Below are 18,025 nucleotides of genomic sequence, written 5' to 3'. Positions count from 1 at the left end.
ACAAAAACAATAAAATAGTTATTTTCCACGATAAATCGAGCCTTCTCTGCCCAGTAGATGACTCAAACTGTTTAGATTTGTACCTGACATTTTGTATACACAATCCATTCAATGACGATGCATGAAAATATTAATAAATCATGTAGAGATATCTCACCTGCTCATCATATAGCTGTATTGCTTTAAGCCCGTATCATGGCTCTGTATATCTGTGATACTATAATCTTGGGAACCAATAAAGAAAAAGTATTATATAACAAAATAGTTCTTCTAGGATGTTAGTGAATAGTTTTCCAACAGAATTATTCAGTCTAACAAGAGGCTCAAGACAAGATTTGTTATCGCCGTACATTTTCTTATTATGTGCAGAAATCTTGAATATTACGGTCAACTCTCAAAACAACCATCTACCAAACCCTGGACCTTCCACAATTCACCCCCTCACTCACCCATCCACAATTCACCCCCTCACTCACTCATTCACAATTCACCCCCTCACTCACCCATCCACAATTCACCGCCTCACTCACCCATCCACGATTCAACCCCTCACTCACCCATCCACGATTCAACCCCTCACTCACCCATCCACGATTCAACCCCTCACTCATTCACAATTCACCCCCTCACTCACCCATCCACGATTCAACCCCTCACTCACCCATCCACGATTCAACCCCTCACTCACCCATCCACGATTCAACCCCTCACTCACCCATCCACGATTCACTTGCCCATCCAACATCTCAAAGTTGAATGTTGGGGAGGAAAAGTTCTCGGAGGAAAGGTCTCGGAGAGCACACGAGATAATTTGTTGTTGGGAGCGGGCAGCTGTTGAAGGTTACAGGATGTCAACCACATATAATGCGAAAATTATGGGTCGTTATGCCCAAATAAAACTTTAAGCCTTCTAAAGAACATTCACATACCATGTGCATTGCAATCATGTGACAAGGGGCTTCAGGGTGATCATGAAATTTGAAAGACGATTCAAATGGTTATGTCTTGAGTCTTTGCATTTATTTGTAGAGAGCTGAATGGTTCAGCCATATAATCATTCAGGTGTCAAATATTTGTACTGAGCCTGGCATTCATGTAAACACCTGTCAGTTCCAGCCAGGGCAAACAAGTAACCAATGGAGAGAGTGTACAAAGGGACTGCTTTGTCAGTGTTTGCGGAGGGATGTTTTACAGGTAACTGTGGTGTCTCGTACAGAGTACGCGAGACGAACTGTACATGTACATGTCACGTGTATAGTCTATACGAGGAGGGAGACTAGCTACTGCTATTGTTGCTGTTCAGGTACATGTCTCTTTCAAGTTAGGATATACTGCAACGTGGAAAGTCGAGATATCGTCAAGATGATGATCTTATGGAAATAAGGATCCTTAAAAAGCAGCGAAGAACTGTTATGCTGTAAACATGATTGTTTGTCACATCAAAGGTTCTGATTCGATCCCCCTATGTAGACATAATGGATTTCAGGTTGCGTCCATCATCTCATTAATGACATATTGTTAAACAGTGTAATATTCTATACACCTATGTACCTGACATAAGCCTATGACATATGACGCGTACAGATATCTGTCAGATTATACCTGGTACATGGGACGACGTGTACAATATGTCCTGGATATGATATAGGACTGTATAGAAGTCTGACACAATATGTCATGTACATCTGATAAGGCTTGTATAGATATGGCTTAGATATCATATTGGACTGCATAGATATCTTACACACTATATCATGTACATCTGATAAGGCTTGTATAGATATGGCCTGGGTATGATATATGACTCTATAGATATGTCCTAAACATGAAACAGGACTGTACACATATCTGACACATTGTGTCATGTTCATTCGATAAGGTTTGTAGAGATATGTCCTGAATAGGACATATAAGACTGTACAGATATCCGACACACTATGTCTTGTACATCAAATAAGACTTGTATAGATATGTCCTAAAAACACTGTCAGACAACTTCATGCTATAAGGCTAAGTCACATATGTTGTGAACCTGAATGCATTGGTTTTACATTTTTGTCACGTTCCTTGTAAATATACACTCCAGGCTCCTCCATGTACATATTTCCTTTCTTCTTTCTATTACTTAGAGTGTTAACTAGCCAAGGTTTCGTGTGTCATATATCTAACACAATTGTCATACCTGCGCCCATTCCCCTCAAGGAATGTCGTTATAGCTTTCCGCTTAGACTAAAGTAAACAACCATCCCAGCTGTGATTCGCCACACCCTTACATCAGCCTAGGACACTAGGACACATTTCATTCTTGTCACAGGTGGAAGGACGACGCACATTTTCGATCGTTCTTGAACAGAATTAGTTATTCAACTTTAAGAAATGTTCCGTCTCGTATTCTTGGTATTTCTGTGCCAGTCTGTAGCAGGACGACGAAACGTCTTATTTCTGGTAGCAGACGACATGCGTCCGGACATCGAAGCGTTCGGGCAGGCGGATGGCATTGTGCGTCCCAAGATGCACACCCCTAATTTGGACAGATTAGCAGGCAGAAGTCTGCTTCTAAAACAAGCACATGTCCAGCAAGCCTTGTGTGGACCAAGCAGGACATCTCTTCTGACCAGCAGACGACCAGACACGACTCGGGTGTACGACTGTAAAACATACTGGAGATCCTCAGGTGGTAACTTCACCACTCTACCGCAGTATTTTAAGGAGAATGGATACAGAACAATTGGAGTCGGGAAAATATACCATGGAGGCAAAGCATCAAACAATAATGACCCCATGTCCTGGACAGATCCCTATTTGGATTCACCGGATAAATACAAGAAGGACAAACTGTTGATGAATGCTGTAAGTCAGAAACGGTTAGACAAACAACCACTACAAGATACTTTGATAGCGGATCAGGCCATTGAGGTATTACGTGATGCTGCGCCAAAGGCCAAAGCTGGTAAGCAACCATTTTTCCTTGCTGTTGGCTTTCGAAAGCCCCACATACCCTGGACCTTTCCAGACAGATTTCTGAAACATTACCCACTCGAGGACATTCCTATCCCGGATAATTATTATGCATCGCCTGATATGTCTAAAATTGCATGGCACACTTACAGGAACATGGGTAATTTTAAGGACGTTAAGGCTTATAAACTGACGGGTGTTGGATCATTCAATTTCACGTTCCCCCCAATGCTAACTCGACGCCTGCGTCAAGCGTACTACAGTGCGGTCACCGCCACAGACTTCGAGCTTGGTCGTGTTATCAGTGAGCTTGACAGACTAGGTTTATCCAAGGATACTGTCATCTCTTTCTGGGGGGACCATGGTTGGCAGCTGGGAGAACACGCCGAGTGGCAGAAACAGACCAACTTCGACCTGTCGACTCATGCGCCAATGATGCTTAGTATTCCAGGGAAGACCGATCGTGGAATTGTGTCAGAGGAGCTGGTGGAGTTTGTGGACCTGTTCCCCACGCTTGTTGATGCTGTGGGCATTCCAAAGCTTAAAACATGTCCCCAAAGTTCTAAAAAGGTCCGACTGTGTACTGAAGGTACTAGTTTCCTGTCTCTGGTTGATAATCCCAAACAATGGTTGAAGAATGCCGTGTTTTCCCAGTATCCAAGTCAAGTCAAAGGGTTGATGGGGTATACACTGAGAACCAAGAGGCACCGGTATACAGAATGGGTGCCGTTCGTTGGGAAATCACGCAACTCTCGCAGACCAATGTTTGGAAAAGTTAAGACAGCGGAATTGTATGATCATCAGGTGGATCCAGCAGAGAATGTGAATCTAGCTTACAAGCAATCGATGAAAAACTTGCGGCAGAGACTAAAAATGAAGCTGAGAAAGGGATGGCGGGCAGCCACACGTCAGTGAAACAGGACTTTCTTCGGGAAAACGATATGTGACTGAGTATTTGTAAACTTTTATTTCGAGTATTTCAAACATTCTAAATATTAAACTGAATGGTTGCATAACATTCAAGCAGTATGTCATCTGTATGAAATGATTTCTAATGGTTCGATTCGGAACCAGACAATCCAGTGATTCACATGTGACATGTGAGTGAGTGAGTTGAGTTTTACGCCGCCTTTTAGAATTCAGCCTTACACATTGTGCCCATGGGAATGGAACCCGGACATCCGGCCTTATCCACTAGGATGCCCCGTCGCCCGGATTTGCATATGACCAACGGTCTATACATTTGGGAGCATATAGCTTGTCGGGCCATCATATCCTGAAAGTCACCTCTTACGACAAGCATGTACTTAGTCTAACGACATTTCGTACGCGCATCAACATGGGGTAAATGATATTGTAGGATCTAAATCCTACTTTGATTGTTCTTAACACCTAAATAATGGATAGTGTCACCACATGTTCACTGTCATCTAATTTATGTTGCGACACATGCAAATATAGGACTTCTTTATTATGTCACTGTGCTATTACCCACGCCTCAGACTCATACGGAATGCGACTTTTCGCTCGCTGATAACGTAATAAGTATATAAGTGGATTCCTGCAAGGCACACATACTGAGGGAAAAAAGAAGGAATCAAATGATGGCACAAGTGTCCATTTATTTATTTATTTATTTATTTATTTATTTATTTATTTATTTATTTATTTATTTATTTATTTATTTATTTATTTATTTATTTATTTATTTATTTATTTATTTATTTATTTATTTACAAGTTGTGTATCATACAACTTGTAAAGAAACCTGGGAAGAATATAACGGAATACTTGAGCTTACATGTGATCCCTTACCCTTTCCCCTCCGCATACCTGTATATATGATTTTCCCATAAATCGTTTCGTGTCCCGAAAAAGTATCCCTCTCTGGTAAAGGGTCCTGCTGAGAGGGTATCTAATTCCCAACACATTTAAAGTAAATTTAAACTTACCACCTGTTTAATCGTAGAATAATTGTACCGTTATGGCCAGATATGTCTTCTGTCACCATTTGCTGAAGGGAATGTGTAAATCCAACTATTTTTATTTTGAACTGCCTATAGTGATTTAATTTTACGATAGCGTACTAGTTTTACATTTATATAGTATTTTTTACTGTCGATGGCAGGTTTTACGTTCTAAGTTATTGATTTTCATACTGATATAAACAAGATTGTTCCCGTCACGAAGTGGCTGAAATATGACGCCAAATAATAAGTCACTCATTCTGCAAAAGGTCCATGTGGTGATGCCCTCAACATATAGATCGCCATTGCCCCATGTCTGTGGTTAACGACAACGCCTGGGAGTCGATAGGTGGCTATATGGGTAACTGACTGGTGGACTGTATATCATCGCGCCCTGACGTAGTAGATAGCTTCCAGATATCAACCATCGTTCTAGTATCTTCGGTTCTATTAATTCCGTTTTCTATGGAAGCTTTAGGCGTAACTGCGACCGAGTAGAGCCCACAAGCACGGACATTTTGCCTACTAACTAAGAAGCTTAATGAAGAATATTATGGGGTTCGAACCAGCGATGATACAATAGTGCCACACCATGGTAACCTTACATCTGCTAGCGCAGTGTGGCCACTCAAGAGATCTGTTGCGATACCGTTGACGTTCACTACAATAGCTGGAATATTGCTGAGTGCGGCGTAAAACTAAACTAAGTCACTCACCCCTCATTCTGCACCACACCTCATTCGAGTTGCGGACATTCATTAAAATTCACTTTGAACACGTTTTCGGTATACAACGCACGTGGTTCAGGTCACATAACGGAAACACAGATAAGCCTCAGACAAACAGGCCTAATGTTGTGTTAACTTTCTACAGTGTGTGGCATGAATGTTTTTACAATGGATCAAAGCATTCCTTCAAAACTTGAATTTCATTATACAGGGTACACTCGAAACTGGGTCAGACGAACAGTCCGTACCTTCCTGGAAAACAATTGTGTGACTGGTTGAGGTTATGACATAAATCCCCCTATCCTAACCTGCTGTGTCATGTTGTTTCAGATATATACAGCAGTAAATTATATGTGCACCATGTACCAACTATGTCGAGAAGACACCAAATTTAAACATACATGAGAATTTGTTTCTAAAAATCATGAGACCTACCAACTCTCTCGATAAGTTACGTGTGGACAAGATGGGCATCCAGATGGACCGTTTTCTAAGCTTATCCTTAAAGTCACTGCTATCCCAAGCACCGTAAATGAGCCCCATGCCCATTCGGTTTCCATTTAGGAACGTTTCCAACGGTTTGTTTTTCGAGCCCATCCATCTAACTTTCGTTCGGTCTATTGTTTACTATGATTTCTGAAAATCTGGCAAAGAAGGTCACTTACAAAACTCTCTGTGGAAAACATCCTTAATCCTCTTACGTGCAAGTAATACTGTCTGCTCACTGAACCAACTTGCTTTATGTAGAGTCTTAGCACTGCAGGGAGGGCTCAACGTACTAAAAGATCAGGCTGTTCAATGTCAAGTCAGTCCTACTATACGGAGCAGAGACATGGGGGGGGGGGGGGGGGGGGGGGGGGCACAAAACTGGCCATCCCCAGAGTGCAGACATTCATCAACAGCTGCCTCAGAAGAATCCTCCAGATCCGCTGGCCTGATACCACCAGCAACACCACCTTTGACAGGAAGCCCGCCAGTCACCAACAGAAGAGGAAATCTGGAAGGAACGGGACAGGACTAACATGGAATCCTCAGGGAAAGGAAGGAGAGGCAGGTCTAAAAAAGCACCTGGCGACGCAACTTCGATGGTGATAAAATGAAAAGTGGATTCACTTGGAACCAGGGCCTAGATTTTCGAAGCTCTCTTAGCACGAAGATAGTCGTAAGAGCCATACATTAACATTAACTTACGACTGTCTTTGCGCTATGAGAGCTTCGAAAATCAAGGCCCAGGACAGGGTGCTCCCAAGACAGGCCTAAGTAGGTAAGTGATCAATGGATGATTATTCCTTTGATGTTACCGTTATTACCTAACAAAATGTCAATATACAGTGTGAATAAGTAAAGAGAGAGTAGGTCACCACAGACTCTTCAAAGTTAAAACGCGCGATGTTTCATGATGAAATGTCGAGTCACCTGTGACAAAGGTATTTTCAATGTCTCCTTGGAGCCGAAGTTCTGGAATTGGATATGTATCGGTATATTAAAAAAGGTATTGCGAGATATAGTAAGTGGTGCACTTTTAAAAGACTGACAGTAGTAAGATAGGACGTCAATTGTATTTAATATTGTGTCAGTTTGGGCCGTTTTTAATTCAAGTAATTAGCCCCAGTGTTAGAATCCCTGGTAGTTCGCCCTCTCGGGATACGTCATTCCAAAAACAATCAGAATCTACAAAGTAAATCTATGCTTTTCTCACGTTTTTAAACATCGAAGTCGTTAGAACTTCATAACATGTTAGTTTCAGTTCTTCATAACCGCAGTTCCTTATACGTGGTTTAGAGTCCTTGTTATCACCAAGTCGGGACAGCAAGCTGCACTGCCATCATATAGCTTGAATATTAATTGCTGAGCGCGGCGTAACCTCATGTACTCACCGTACTCACCGACTCGCGTGTGTATATGTGTGTATATATGTACCACATATCGTTCACGCTGAGCATATAGTTTCTTGATGCCCAAAAGTCGATGACAGTCATAAACCTAATCTGTTCCCCAGACCCCCAAGTCTGAACTGAATAGGAGACCTACACAAGTCTAGATTGTTTCAGCTCCAGTTATTAAAGATGTTTCTGTTCTCCATTTTGAATTGTTTTGTAGGCATAAATATTTTGAAACAAATATATCCAAGAACGTCCGTGCAGGTCAAGAATATGAAGAAAGTCCCTATGCCCCTTTTCATAATGTTTTATTATTATAATTTATGAAAAGTATTTTTTTTAAAAATATGTTCGTTTGAGAGACTAGATGCTAGTCTAACTTAAACTCTAAAACAGCCTCTGCTTTTCTCCAGAAGTCAAAGTCTGGTTTCCTTCCCTGCACCATCTGTCAGCGGAGATATTACGTGAACTAGTAATGTGAGCTGCACAAGGCCAATACTGGTGTTTGGATACACTGGTTACAGCCCTCAGCCGTATTCTTGGCCCAAGGCTGTACTGAATGCTGGGCCCATAGATGTATAGTACTTGGATTCAAGTCTAACAGCGTTCGAAATACAATGTAATCGCCAGCGCCGGTTGTTGTTGTATCGGGCCGGCAGTTTCAGATATCTGCAAGCTCTTATGGCCAGTGAATTATGTGTCATTATGTTTTTCATCCAGAATCTTTCCCGTGTTTTAATAACATTCGAGAATCATCCATGATCTATCAAGGGAAACACCAGTCTCGACTAAAATACAAACTTTCCCTGCGCCATAGTCTTCGCTGATCGACTTTGTGTGAAACTGTACAATGTAGTGCACTTTGTTTGTATTGGTTTGACTTTAACAAAAAGGGTCTGCAGATTTCATTCAGGGTCTGTACAGTGGATTTTAAAGCCACGAAGCGACAACAGGTCCCGATGGCCAACTGGTAAATTTAAGCATTACAAACGCTGCATTGGAGCATATATGTAGCCTGCCTCACAGTCCCTGCTTGAACCATATTATTTTCCCTACTGCCAAGTTCTCCCAGCAGTGCTAATGAAGCAAGTATATATTTCCCCAGGTTCTGAATCTCGGGCCTCCGTCGGGCTTCTTTTCAATTTAAATGGGCCGGGTTATTTACACAAAGAGTATTTATGTGTAGATCTATGGTCTGTGTTAAGCTCCACAGCGATAACAGGTTCCTGTGTATACTTGTTACAGTAAACATGATATACATTGTATAGTCACAGGGTAAGAGTTAATCTAATTGTATCCTAACGAGCCAAGTTGCTATTGAAAGGAGATGGAGCGATCCTGAACAACAGCACAGCAACAGTGTCCCTACTTCCCGTGGGTTGGGCTGCTGTCCAAACAATCACAATGTGTTGTGCACGTGAAATCTCGAACTGCGACCAGCCGCTAATCTGTCGAAACAGAAGGTATTCCTGTGCAAAAGAATTTAAATAGTCAAAATTTAAACAACGCAGAATGCGATGTATGTACACCTTGGTAGTAAATTGTGCACTGACTTCCCTTTGCTAAGTTCCCATATAAGAACATGTATCACTTTTTATACCATGTACACGTTATCTAGATCCTATATCATATCACAGGTACTGGCACAAATAAGCATATAAATCCAACTCGTTGCCAGGCAATATGAGGATGTTACATGTAAATGTGAGATATAAATTATGATACATGACAAATATGTGAATACATGTTGCAGACACGCCGCACATTAGAGCTTTCTTTCTTTTTTCATTTGTTTGTTTGTTGTTTTTGTTTTGTTTTTTGTTCTTTTTTTTGGGGGGGGGGTGTTCGTTTTTTTGGGTGGAGTGGGGTGGGAGGTGGTCGTTGTTGTCGTTGTTGTTGTTTGTTGTTTGTAAGCCACATTCAGCAATACTATAGCTCTAAATAATCGAGTCTGGACCAGACAATCCAGTGACCAACGGCACGAGCATCGATCAGCACAACTGGGATACGATAATTTTTCAACCAAGTCAGCGAGCCTGACCACCCGATTCCCTTAGCATACTGTAGTGAAGAAAAACAATTAAAGTTTGCACATTTCTAGTCCGCCAATACATGAGTACACTTTAGTACACTAATACAAGTATACGTTTAGAATCGTTTGATGATATGTGTTCCTTAAGTACATATAGCTATAACGACAATGACAACTACGTAGTGAAATACAACATAAAATTAAACTTTGAATAGTTCAACTCCTCAGAATACCATGTTATATTTTGGTTATTATTGTTTTGTTTGGGGACTTAGTATTTGTTTTCAAAAACTGTTTGGAGAGGCAAAAGCGGCATCATCATTCTCCCACTGGTGACATAATCGTGAGCAAATATAATTACTTCGATGAACAAGAAGATGATATTATTCACTCAGTATTTTTCACGTTAACATGAAAATCTCTGATTAATGTTCTTGAAAAACAATCATACAAATTTATTAATGTGTTCTTTAAATCCATATGACGTAATGTATCACCAACAGACGAAAAAAACCCATAAATTCACTGGATCAAATACAGTTTAAGTCACATGCCTCAATGACATAGTTTTTTTATGAATAAATAAAGCAACGACGTCTGTCTATATCTGTAGTTTTATTAAATTAGTTTATTGTTATGAAATCCAACCACAAACACAACGCTTAACACTTGAAATTAGTAGGTAAATCGATAAAAAAAATACATGTAAACAATCAGACAGAATGTTTATGGCGATTTCAAACTTGAATCTTGAGCATTTACAAACTCCCATGGGATTTTAAAAGTACCCTTTAAATTGAGCGGGGAAGACCGTGACAGCCAATCAGCGGCAGTTTTCCTTTGAACCCTCGATCTCGCTGCTCCGGAAGTTGATCCACCGAAGGTAACTGCAGAATGTTTGCGTTCTAACCTGTGGTTCTTAATTATGTGTCTATTTAGCTTGAAATACTTATGACAGTTCATTGTTCAAACATGTTACGTTATTATTATGATGTTGCAATAACAGAAACAATGTTTAGTTCAGTAATGTTCCGCCACGTTGCACATTCGGGAAATACAATAGGAAGGGGCATGCAACTCTTACCGTCTTAACTCTCCCCTCAATTTTTTACTATTGACTTGCAAATTTGCAACTTAAAGATTCTGTTTCTAGTACATGTTCGAAATTGTTTTTGAATTTTCAAATGATTGTTGGATGAAAGTCAAACTTTTAAGTGTTTGAAAACACGTTTTAGTTTTATCTAGGGACATTTAAATATATCTTTAGGTGCTTTTTAAGAGTCATTATTAAAGATGCTAGTGTTGTAACAAATGCCTTAGTAATATTTGTTATGAATTGTGCAGTTTTGCTCTTTACTGTACTTAAATAAAAAAACAAACAATCATTTTGTTCAGCTGGGACTGGGTAGTCAGGCTCTCTCACTGGGCTGACACGTCATCGGTTCAAAATTCTCAGATTGATGCTCATGCTGTCAATCACTGGATTATCCTTTTGAGACTCGATTATTTACAGGCTGCTGCCATATAACAAAACTTGCTCACGTAGCATGACCTGTTGTCAAATGTTAAATAGACAATTGATGGCTGTGAAATTTCTTTCATTTTGTCATTTCTTTCTCTATTTTTGGTGATGGCTCATAAAACTGTAAAATGGCAATTTCTGTACAGGTCTGATGGGAAGGTAAAGTGATGTCCTTGATCACCTGCACCAGAGGACAGTACTTGTCACAGCTGATTTTCAGGAAAATATCAGAAAACAAAAGCAGCATATTTTCCTCCATACATAAATACACACATGGATCAGCTGTTAATAAAAATGGTATGTGTATATGTGACATTTATTACTTACCATTGCTGTGGCAGTAAATATGTAATAACTTTTTAGGTAAGATATATGCACTTCTTTATGCATTATTATCATATGCTTCATCAGGTCGCACTGGATGGCGTCACCCTGTCATCCATAAGTTATTTCCTTTTGACATGCCCAGTTTCGAACTCAGAATTCAGAATTCTGAGAACAGTACAGATTTTAAAATTGTTTTTCAGCAACCCATGCATATCTTAAGAGGCGACTAATGGGGTCAGGTGATCAGGTTCGCTGATTCAGTTGACACAAGTCATTGTATCCCAATTGTGTATATCAGTGCTTATGATGCTGATCACTGGATTGTCTGGTCCAGACTTGATTATTTACAGATGACTGTGACATAGCAGGAATATTGCTCTGTGCAGGGTTGAGCAACAAAAAGACATATAGTGATAACTAGAACACTGTTTAGAGGAGTGTTGAACCCAGCTTGTTTACTCACTTATTAAGTACAGTGGTCGTAAACTGCCTGTGTGGTGTACTGGCTATAGCATTCGCCTAGAAAACAGAAGGTCATGGGTTCAATATTAAAATCTGGTCCCTTCCTGGCATTTGGCATAAATGGGTACAACAAAAACTGGTCGGCTTGGCGTTTAATGTTTGAGTAGGGTATTCATGCTTAACTGCGGCATGGTATCTCAGTGAGTATCTCTAGATAAGACTGGCTAAAGTCAGGGTATGTACAAGCAGCCACACATACACATGCACACACATCGTCATATGAGAAATTTTTCAAGTATGATCTTGAGATGTCAATCTGCCCGAAAGTAACACAGTATAGTCCATCTGAATTTACATTGAAGACATGTAGTAAATAGTGAATGAGTTTAGTTTTACGTCGCACTCAGCAATATTCCAGCTATATGGCGGTGGTATGTAAATAATTGAGTCTGGACCAAACAATCCAGTGATCAACAGCATTAGCATCAATCTGCACACCAGGGAACCGATGACATGACAACCAAGTCAGCAAGGCTGACCGCCCAATCCCATTAGTCGCCTCTTACAACAAGCATAGTCTTCTGTTATAGCAAGCATTGTTTGCTAAAGGCTTGTTCTACGCTGGTACTTCATGGGTCCATAATGTGAATAAACCTTTTATGTTCCTCTCAGGCCTGTTGCAAATATCACAAGAAGTGGAAGATGCAATGCATTCTAGGAAACCTATTGTTGCACTGGAGAGCACTATCACAACCCATGGCATGCCTTACCCTGATAACGTAACGTAAGTTGTGGACTGTTTGGGACCTGAGAGAGGAAGTGTAACGAAAGTTGTGGACTGTTTGGGACCTGAGAGAGGAAGTGTAACGTAAGTTGTGGACTGTTTGGGACCTGAGTGAGGAAGTGTAACGTAAGTTGTGGACTGTTTGGGACCTGAGTGAGGAAGTGTAACGTAAGTTGTGGACTGTTTGGGACCTGAGTGAGGAAGTATTGGACAAACGATGACCTGAATGTTATTGTATATCTCTGACACACTTCTCAAGGTGTGTCCTTGCCCTCCAAGTCCAGGCATCATCATCACTATGTGTACTGGCAAATTACTGACACATTGATTTTGTACATTCAGTGCACTTCGTGTATATGACAGCTGTTCATTGCACACAACATGTGAAGGTAGTAGATGAAGTTGTATAATGTCGTTGGGACAAGCATTTTTCATGGGTTGATGTTAAAATGAGTATCATTATAAGTACAACTACTTATTATTCAGCTTATTTTTTTGCAAAGTAAGTCAACCAATTTGATAAATTTGTCAGGAAATTATTATTCTTTTTTAAGGTTTATTCCAAAGTCCGTCCAAATCATCCTCGATATCTTCAGGGTATATGTTCCGATAAATCTCCACTTTACCCTGGATGCATCTACGGCGCTGCCCGATAAATTTATTAGCTCGCTTTGCTCACACCGCCTTCTCACAGTAGCCAATCAGCTAGGCCGCCGTTATAACTGAGGTTGCCAGTGTCAACAGAGGTAGCGGTCGCAACTGCAAAGGTTTGCTCGCAGTGCATCCCAGATTTTAGGGAAATCATACAAACAAATTGACAGGTCCGAAACTTTAAAACAACATATGCAAGAAAGCCTTCTACCTCTTCCAGAGAACCTCTGCATGGTTTCTGTTAACAAGTATAATCGGTTAGATAATTCAAAAAACGAAAGTGAGTTGATTGGTTCGCTCAACTTCCCAGCGTAGACACCTGACTGGATCAAAAGACAGTCAAGGGAGGAAATAAATTTATCGGGCAGAGCCGTAGATGCGTCCAGGGTATAGTGGAGACTTATCGGAACGTATACCCTGGAGATATCGAGGATGCATCCAAATATGCTTAAGAATTCTCTAGAACATTTTGAAAAATACATTTTGTGTACCTGCATTTCCAATACAGCTGTAGCTGAGCTGGGCAGTACACATGCTGGAACATAGTTGATCTGCACAGTACATCAGTGGTATGTGATGTGTACATTTCATGGTCCAATTTAATTATTTACAGAACGGCAAAGGCAGTGGAAGATATCATTCGACAAAATGGCAGTGTTCCTGCGACAGTGGCTGTTATTAAAGGAAAGGTGTATGTGGGTGAGTTCGGAGTAGTTTCTAGTGGTGGTCCAATTAACTGAAATCATTGAAGGTTGCAATAACTAAACGACCAAGCAGTTGATCATGTTTTCTCATAATTGAACACAAACAATTTTAGAACACTGGTTTGCATGGAATCATTTTTCACAAGGCTGGTTTTCTGTGATACATTAAACTCGTCCCCGCTTTACGACATGCATTGGTTACAGAAGACATCGTTTTGATATGAATATTTAATAGAGGATTTAAGGGGAGAAAGATGAGGAATATTTGAAAAGTGTTAATTTCACCTCCAGGGCTGACTAGTAGTGAACTTGAATGGCTGGGATCGCGGGATGGACTAGTGAAAATATCACGCAGAGACTTCCCAATTGTCCTTTCTCAGGTAGGTGTCTGTTAAGGCATCATTATTAAGACTGGAACACACCTGTTTGGATGACTGGTATGGGTATTATGTATAGGAGAAACACGCCACCGAGGTTTTGGTAGACAATGTAAAACCGGAGGGGGAAGGGGGAGAAGCCCAAGGGGTGGAGCCCCCATGATTTCCTGACCCCGATGGTTTTACTAAAAACCAAGAAGTGTTTTCCCTAACATACTGAAACTGGAAATTCTACGCCTTGAAAATTTTGTGTCAGTGTACCCCAAGTCTGTTCTGCGATGTATTGATTTTGCGAGAGTAGGAGGCTTTGCTTACTTAAACTACATCGCTTCTTGTTAATCCCTTTGATCTCAACAGCATCTACTTAGGGTCAGTGAGCACTGAGATTGATAACTCAGTGTCAGTCAGCATGTAACTATAAATGGCAGAATGGTCAGTCTCGCACAAAAACAAAATGTGGAGGTTTGTAACTATACAGAAGCGTGGAGAGATAGGCCGACCAGATCCCTCGAAGGCCTCGACATCTAAGGCCAAGAGGATGGCAGCTGTTAACCAGACCATTGAACAAAGTATAAAAAGTGGTAGCCATGACACAACCATTACTAAACGTGGTGTCAAACGAAAACGAGAAAATTACAATTTCTCTCCAACCACAAGAGCCAAGATAGCAAAGTATGTGATTGATAATGGCAATACCAGGGCCACCAGACACTTCAGTACTGTTCTTAAAATGAACATTGGTGAAAGCTGTGTCAGATTCATGAAGAAAGCTTACCTTGCTAAGAAGAAAGAAGACAAGACTGCTGATATAGAAGAATTAGTACCCAAACAACGCGTCCGCCCCTTTATGTTGGGGGGAGAATTAGACAAACCTGTGAAAGAACACATGTGTCGATGGGGGTATTGTCAATTACAATATTGTCTTGGCTACTTGACTCACTCCACAAACCACTGGAGCAACGAATCGACCATGTTCGAGTATAGTGGCTGTGTGCTGGTACCTTACACGAATACTGTGAAAAGAAGTTGCCATTGAGATCTCTGCTGATCTTTGATGTTTTTGCAGCACATTGTTGAGAATTATTCTTGAGTATTTGTAATATGTTAAGGTCCAGAAGGTATGCTCACAGCACTATGTATTTGACTTGTCCACTAGTCATAACACATCAGCAAGGTCGTTATGTCTGACATGAAAACATCAAGACTTGGTGCTCTTTTCAACTCTTCTGTAAGACAATATTCCAGAGGATTGCTGCTTGAGTGATTGATGAATAGGGGTAGGCCACAGAAACATTTGATGTGTTTGTAGTTTGTTCAATCAGTACATCACTACAATGTGGAAAGTATTTGACTACCCACTGGCCCTCAGCTAGTAAATATTTTGTTGGGCTAGGGAAACCTGACATATCTCTAGCTGCTTCCATGTTTCTGAAGTTAAGCTACAGTTTATCAACAGTTGTCGGCCTTAGCCATGTTGACTTTACTTTGTTTATATGTTGTTTATTCTGACTTTGGGTTATTAGAGTCAATTTCTTCTCCTATATGGTTGCACCATTTACACATGAGTTATGGTTAATATGTCTTTGTATGGTACAGCTATGTTAACATAATAACGTTGATGAAACAACCTTTGGTTATTAATATTTTATGATGTCAGTAACTTTTAATAGCAGTAGCACCTTATCCAGTAATTGATGCTATTTCACTCATTGTATCCCTACCTTCTGGTATTCACAGATAATATTAATTGTTGCACTTCGTAAGATAACAGACTTGATAGTTTGACTTCTTCTATTTACCTGACAATTACTGACATTTTGTGTGTGTTGGATTGTTACATAATTGTTGATGTAGTGGAATGAGGTGATTATGTTTCCCTCAGGGTCTTGTATCACTTAGAAACAGTGTTAGAAAGACACATATATAGACCCTACCCTAGTACTATATGAAAGGAAAGGGATGTAGTGAGGAAACCACCCTTCCTCAATCTCAAATTTCACCACATACCATATCTTTAAGGGCCCAATGAGGCCTGCGGATCAAAAGCTAGATAATTTCCCTACAAAATGAAGCTAAAACAGCTACCTCCACAATTTCATGTCCAAATGATGGATCACCCAAGACAGCAAAAACTCACCTTTTAAATTCGTGTATTAATTCCTGTCACATTGACAGGACCAAAGTAGGGCTAGATTTGTGCAGCATTCCTCGGGTCGTGCAACATGTACATATCATTTCCTCTACAGTAATCGGGCGTTTTCTCCAAAATCATCAGCTGTCTTGGGTGATCCATCATTTTGGCGTGGAACCTGCAGAGGAGGGCTTTGTCGGTACATCCCTTTCCTTTTATATAGTTCTAGGGTAGGGTCTATACACCTACCCACCTACCCACTGTTTCTAAGCGATACAAGACCTTGTGTGATTCACAACAGGTAGTTGTTGTTTTTCAGGGACTGAGTGGTGGGACGACAGTATCGGGGACAATGCTGGTTGCTCACAAGATGGGCATTCCCATTTTTGTTACAGGTGGGATAGGTGGAGTTCACAGGGGAGCTGAAACATGTAAGTTATCATCACTTGTATCCTTTTGTCAGCAGCTGCATATTTCAAGACAATCATTTTGAGCATCATCCATTCCTCTTCAATCTCCTTCTTTAGTACTTTTCCGAATGTCTATCCCAATATTTCACTGCAGAAATGCAGTTTTATGAGCTGACCCAACTTCAAGCAAGGTTCTTGTTGCGATGATGTTGTGATTATAATGTTTTGTTCAATTTGTTATCGCTGAGTCTTTGTTTGGTGTTTTTGTGCAGCAAATGTTTGAATATAATGACAGTCATTTTGAGTTTTGTCTCTCTTTTTAAAATGTGAACATTTTTTACTGTTTTTTGCTTTGATATAGCTGGAATAATGATGAAAGCTGTGTAAAACTGTTCTCACTCACTCACTCACTCACTCACTCACTCACTCACTCACTATCTGAAGCCACAAATACCTGGATCACTGGGCTTTCCAACTACATCAAACAATCATATCATAATATAATTGATAAACTATTTCAAGTGGCACTGATGCAGAGCAATTTCTGTGGACTGGTGTAAACTTTTGTTATTGTTTTTCTCCCGTGAGTATCCGGATGATATCCCAGAATTCGTGACTGGTTCGTGACGCAGTCCGTATGCGCAATTGATAGTTTAATTGTAGACAGATCAACTTATACTTACAGTAAATTTCTAACATGAGTCATTGACAGCAACATTTATACATTGTATAGATTGCCAATGTGGATCCTGTTTCACACACATACGTGATCTAGTGTGTGTTTGCTGTCATATAGATTCTGCTGAATGCTACAAGAAAGAAATTAAAACAAAATGCAAATAATGAATGTAAAACAGCCTAATTTTATAGCAACAATGTCAGGCTACTACCTTGTTCAGGAATGTATCCATCAATATCCACATAAAAACGATATTCCATTCATCTGCAGCTGGCAAATAATCCTGCTCGGTGTCGTGTGTCTTACAACAGTCTAATTTGGGAAAAAGTAACACATCGTTTCACATCTTTCACATTGGTGAAAACTTGATAAACCTCTCATTGGTCACCCAGGATAGCACACCTGGCAACTGA

The 18,025-nt window shown here is 40.3% G+C and overlaps 2 protein-coding genes across 3 annotated transcripts in view; both read left to right on the top strand.

Moving 5' to 3' along the window:
* The first annotated feature begins 2,322 nt into the window (after positions 1-2,322).
* LOC137276636 (iduronate 2-sulfatase-like) lies at positions 2,323-3,873 on the top strand. Its single transcript, XM_067808247.1, has one exon. It carries the CDS (start codon positions 2,377-2,379, stop codon positions 3,871-3,873), a length of 1,497 nt encoding a protein of 498 aa, XP_067664348.1. The 5' UTR covers positions 2,323-2,376.
* Positions 3,874-10,394: 6,521 nt separating this feature from the next.
* Positions 10,395-18,025, top strand: part of LOC137277635 (uncharacterized) — a 33,991-nt gene continuing 26,360 nt past the window's right edge. The window contains exons 1-6 of one of the 2 annotated variants that reach the window (XM_067809462.1): positions 10,395-10,448; positions 11,234-11,384; positions 12,549-12,660; positions 13,925-14,010; positions 14,307-14,395; positions 16,843-16,954. In XM_067809462.1, coding sequence (XP_067665563.1) covers positions 11,255-11,384; positions 12,549-12,660; positions 13,925-14,010; positions 14,307-14,395; positions 16,843-16,954 — 529 coding nt within the window. In that variant the 5' untranslated portion in view covers positions 10,395-10,448; positions 11,234-11,254. The remainder of the gene's footprint in view (positions 10,449-11,233; positions 11,385-12,548; positions 12,661-13,924; positions 14,011-14,306; positions 14,396-16,842; positions 16,955-18,025) is intronic. The other variant, XM_067809464.1, reaches the window with a different exon arrangement.

Source organism: Haliotis asinina, chromosome 3 (genome assembly GCF_037392515.1).
Source record: "Haliotis asinina isolate JCU_RB_2024 chromosome 3, JCU_Hal_asi_v2, whole genome shotgun sequence".
In the NCBI taxonomy this organism is placed as follows: domain Eukaryota; kingdom Metazoa; phylum Mollusca; class Gastropoda; order Lepetellida; family Haliotidae; genus Haliotis; species Haliotis asinina.
This window is presented reverse-complemented; position numbering and strand designations above follow the sequence as displayed.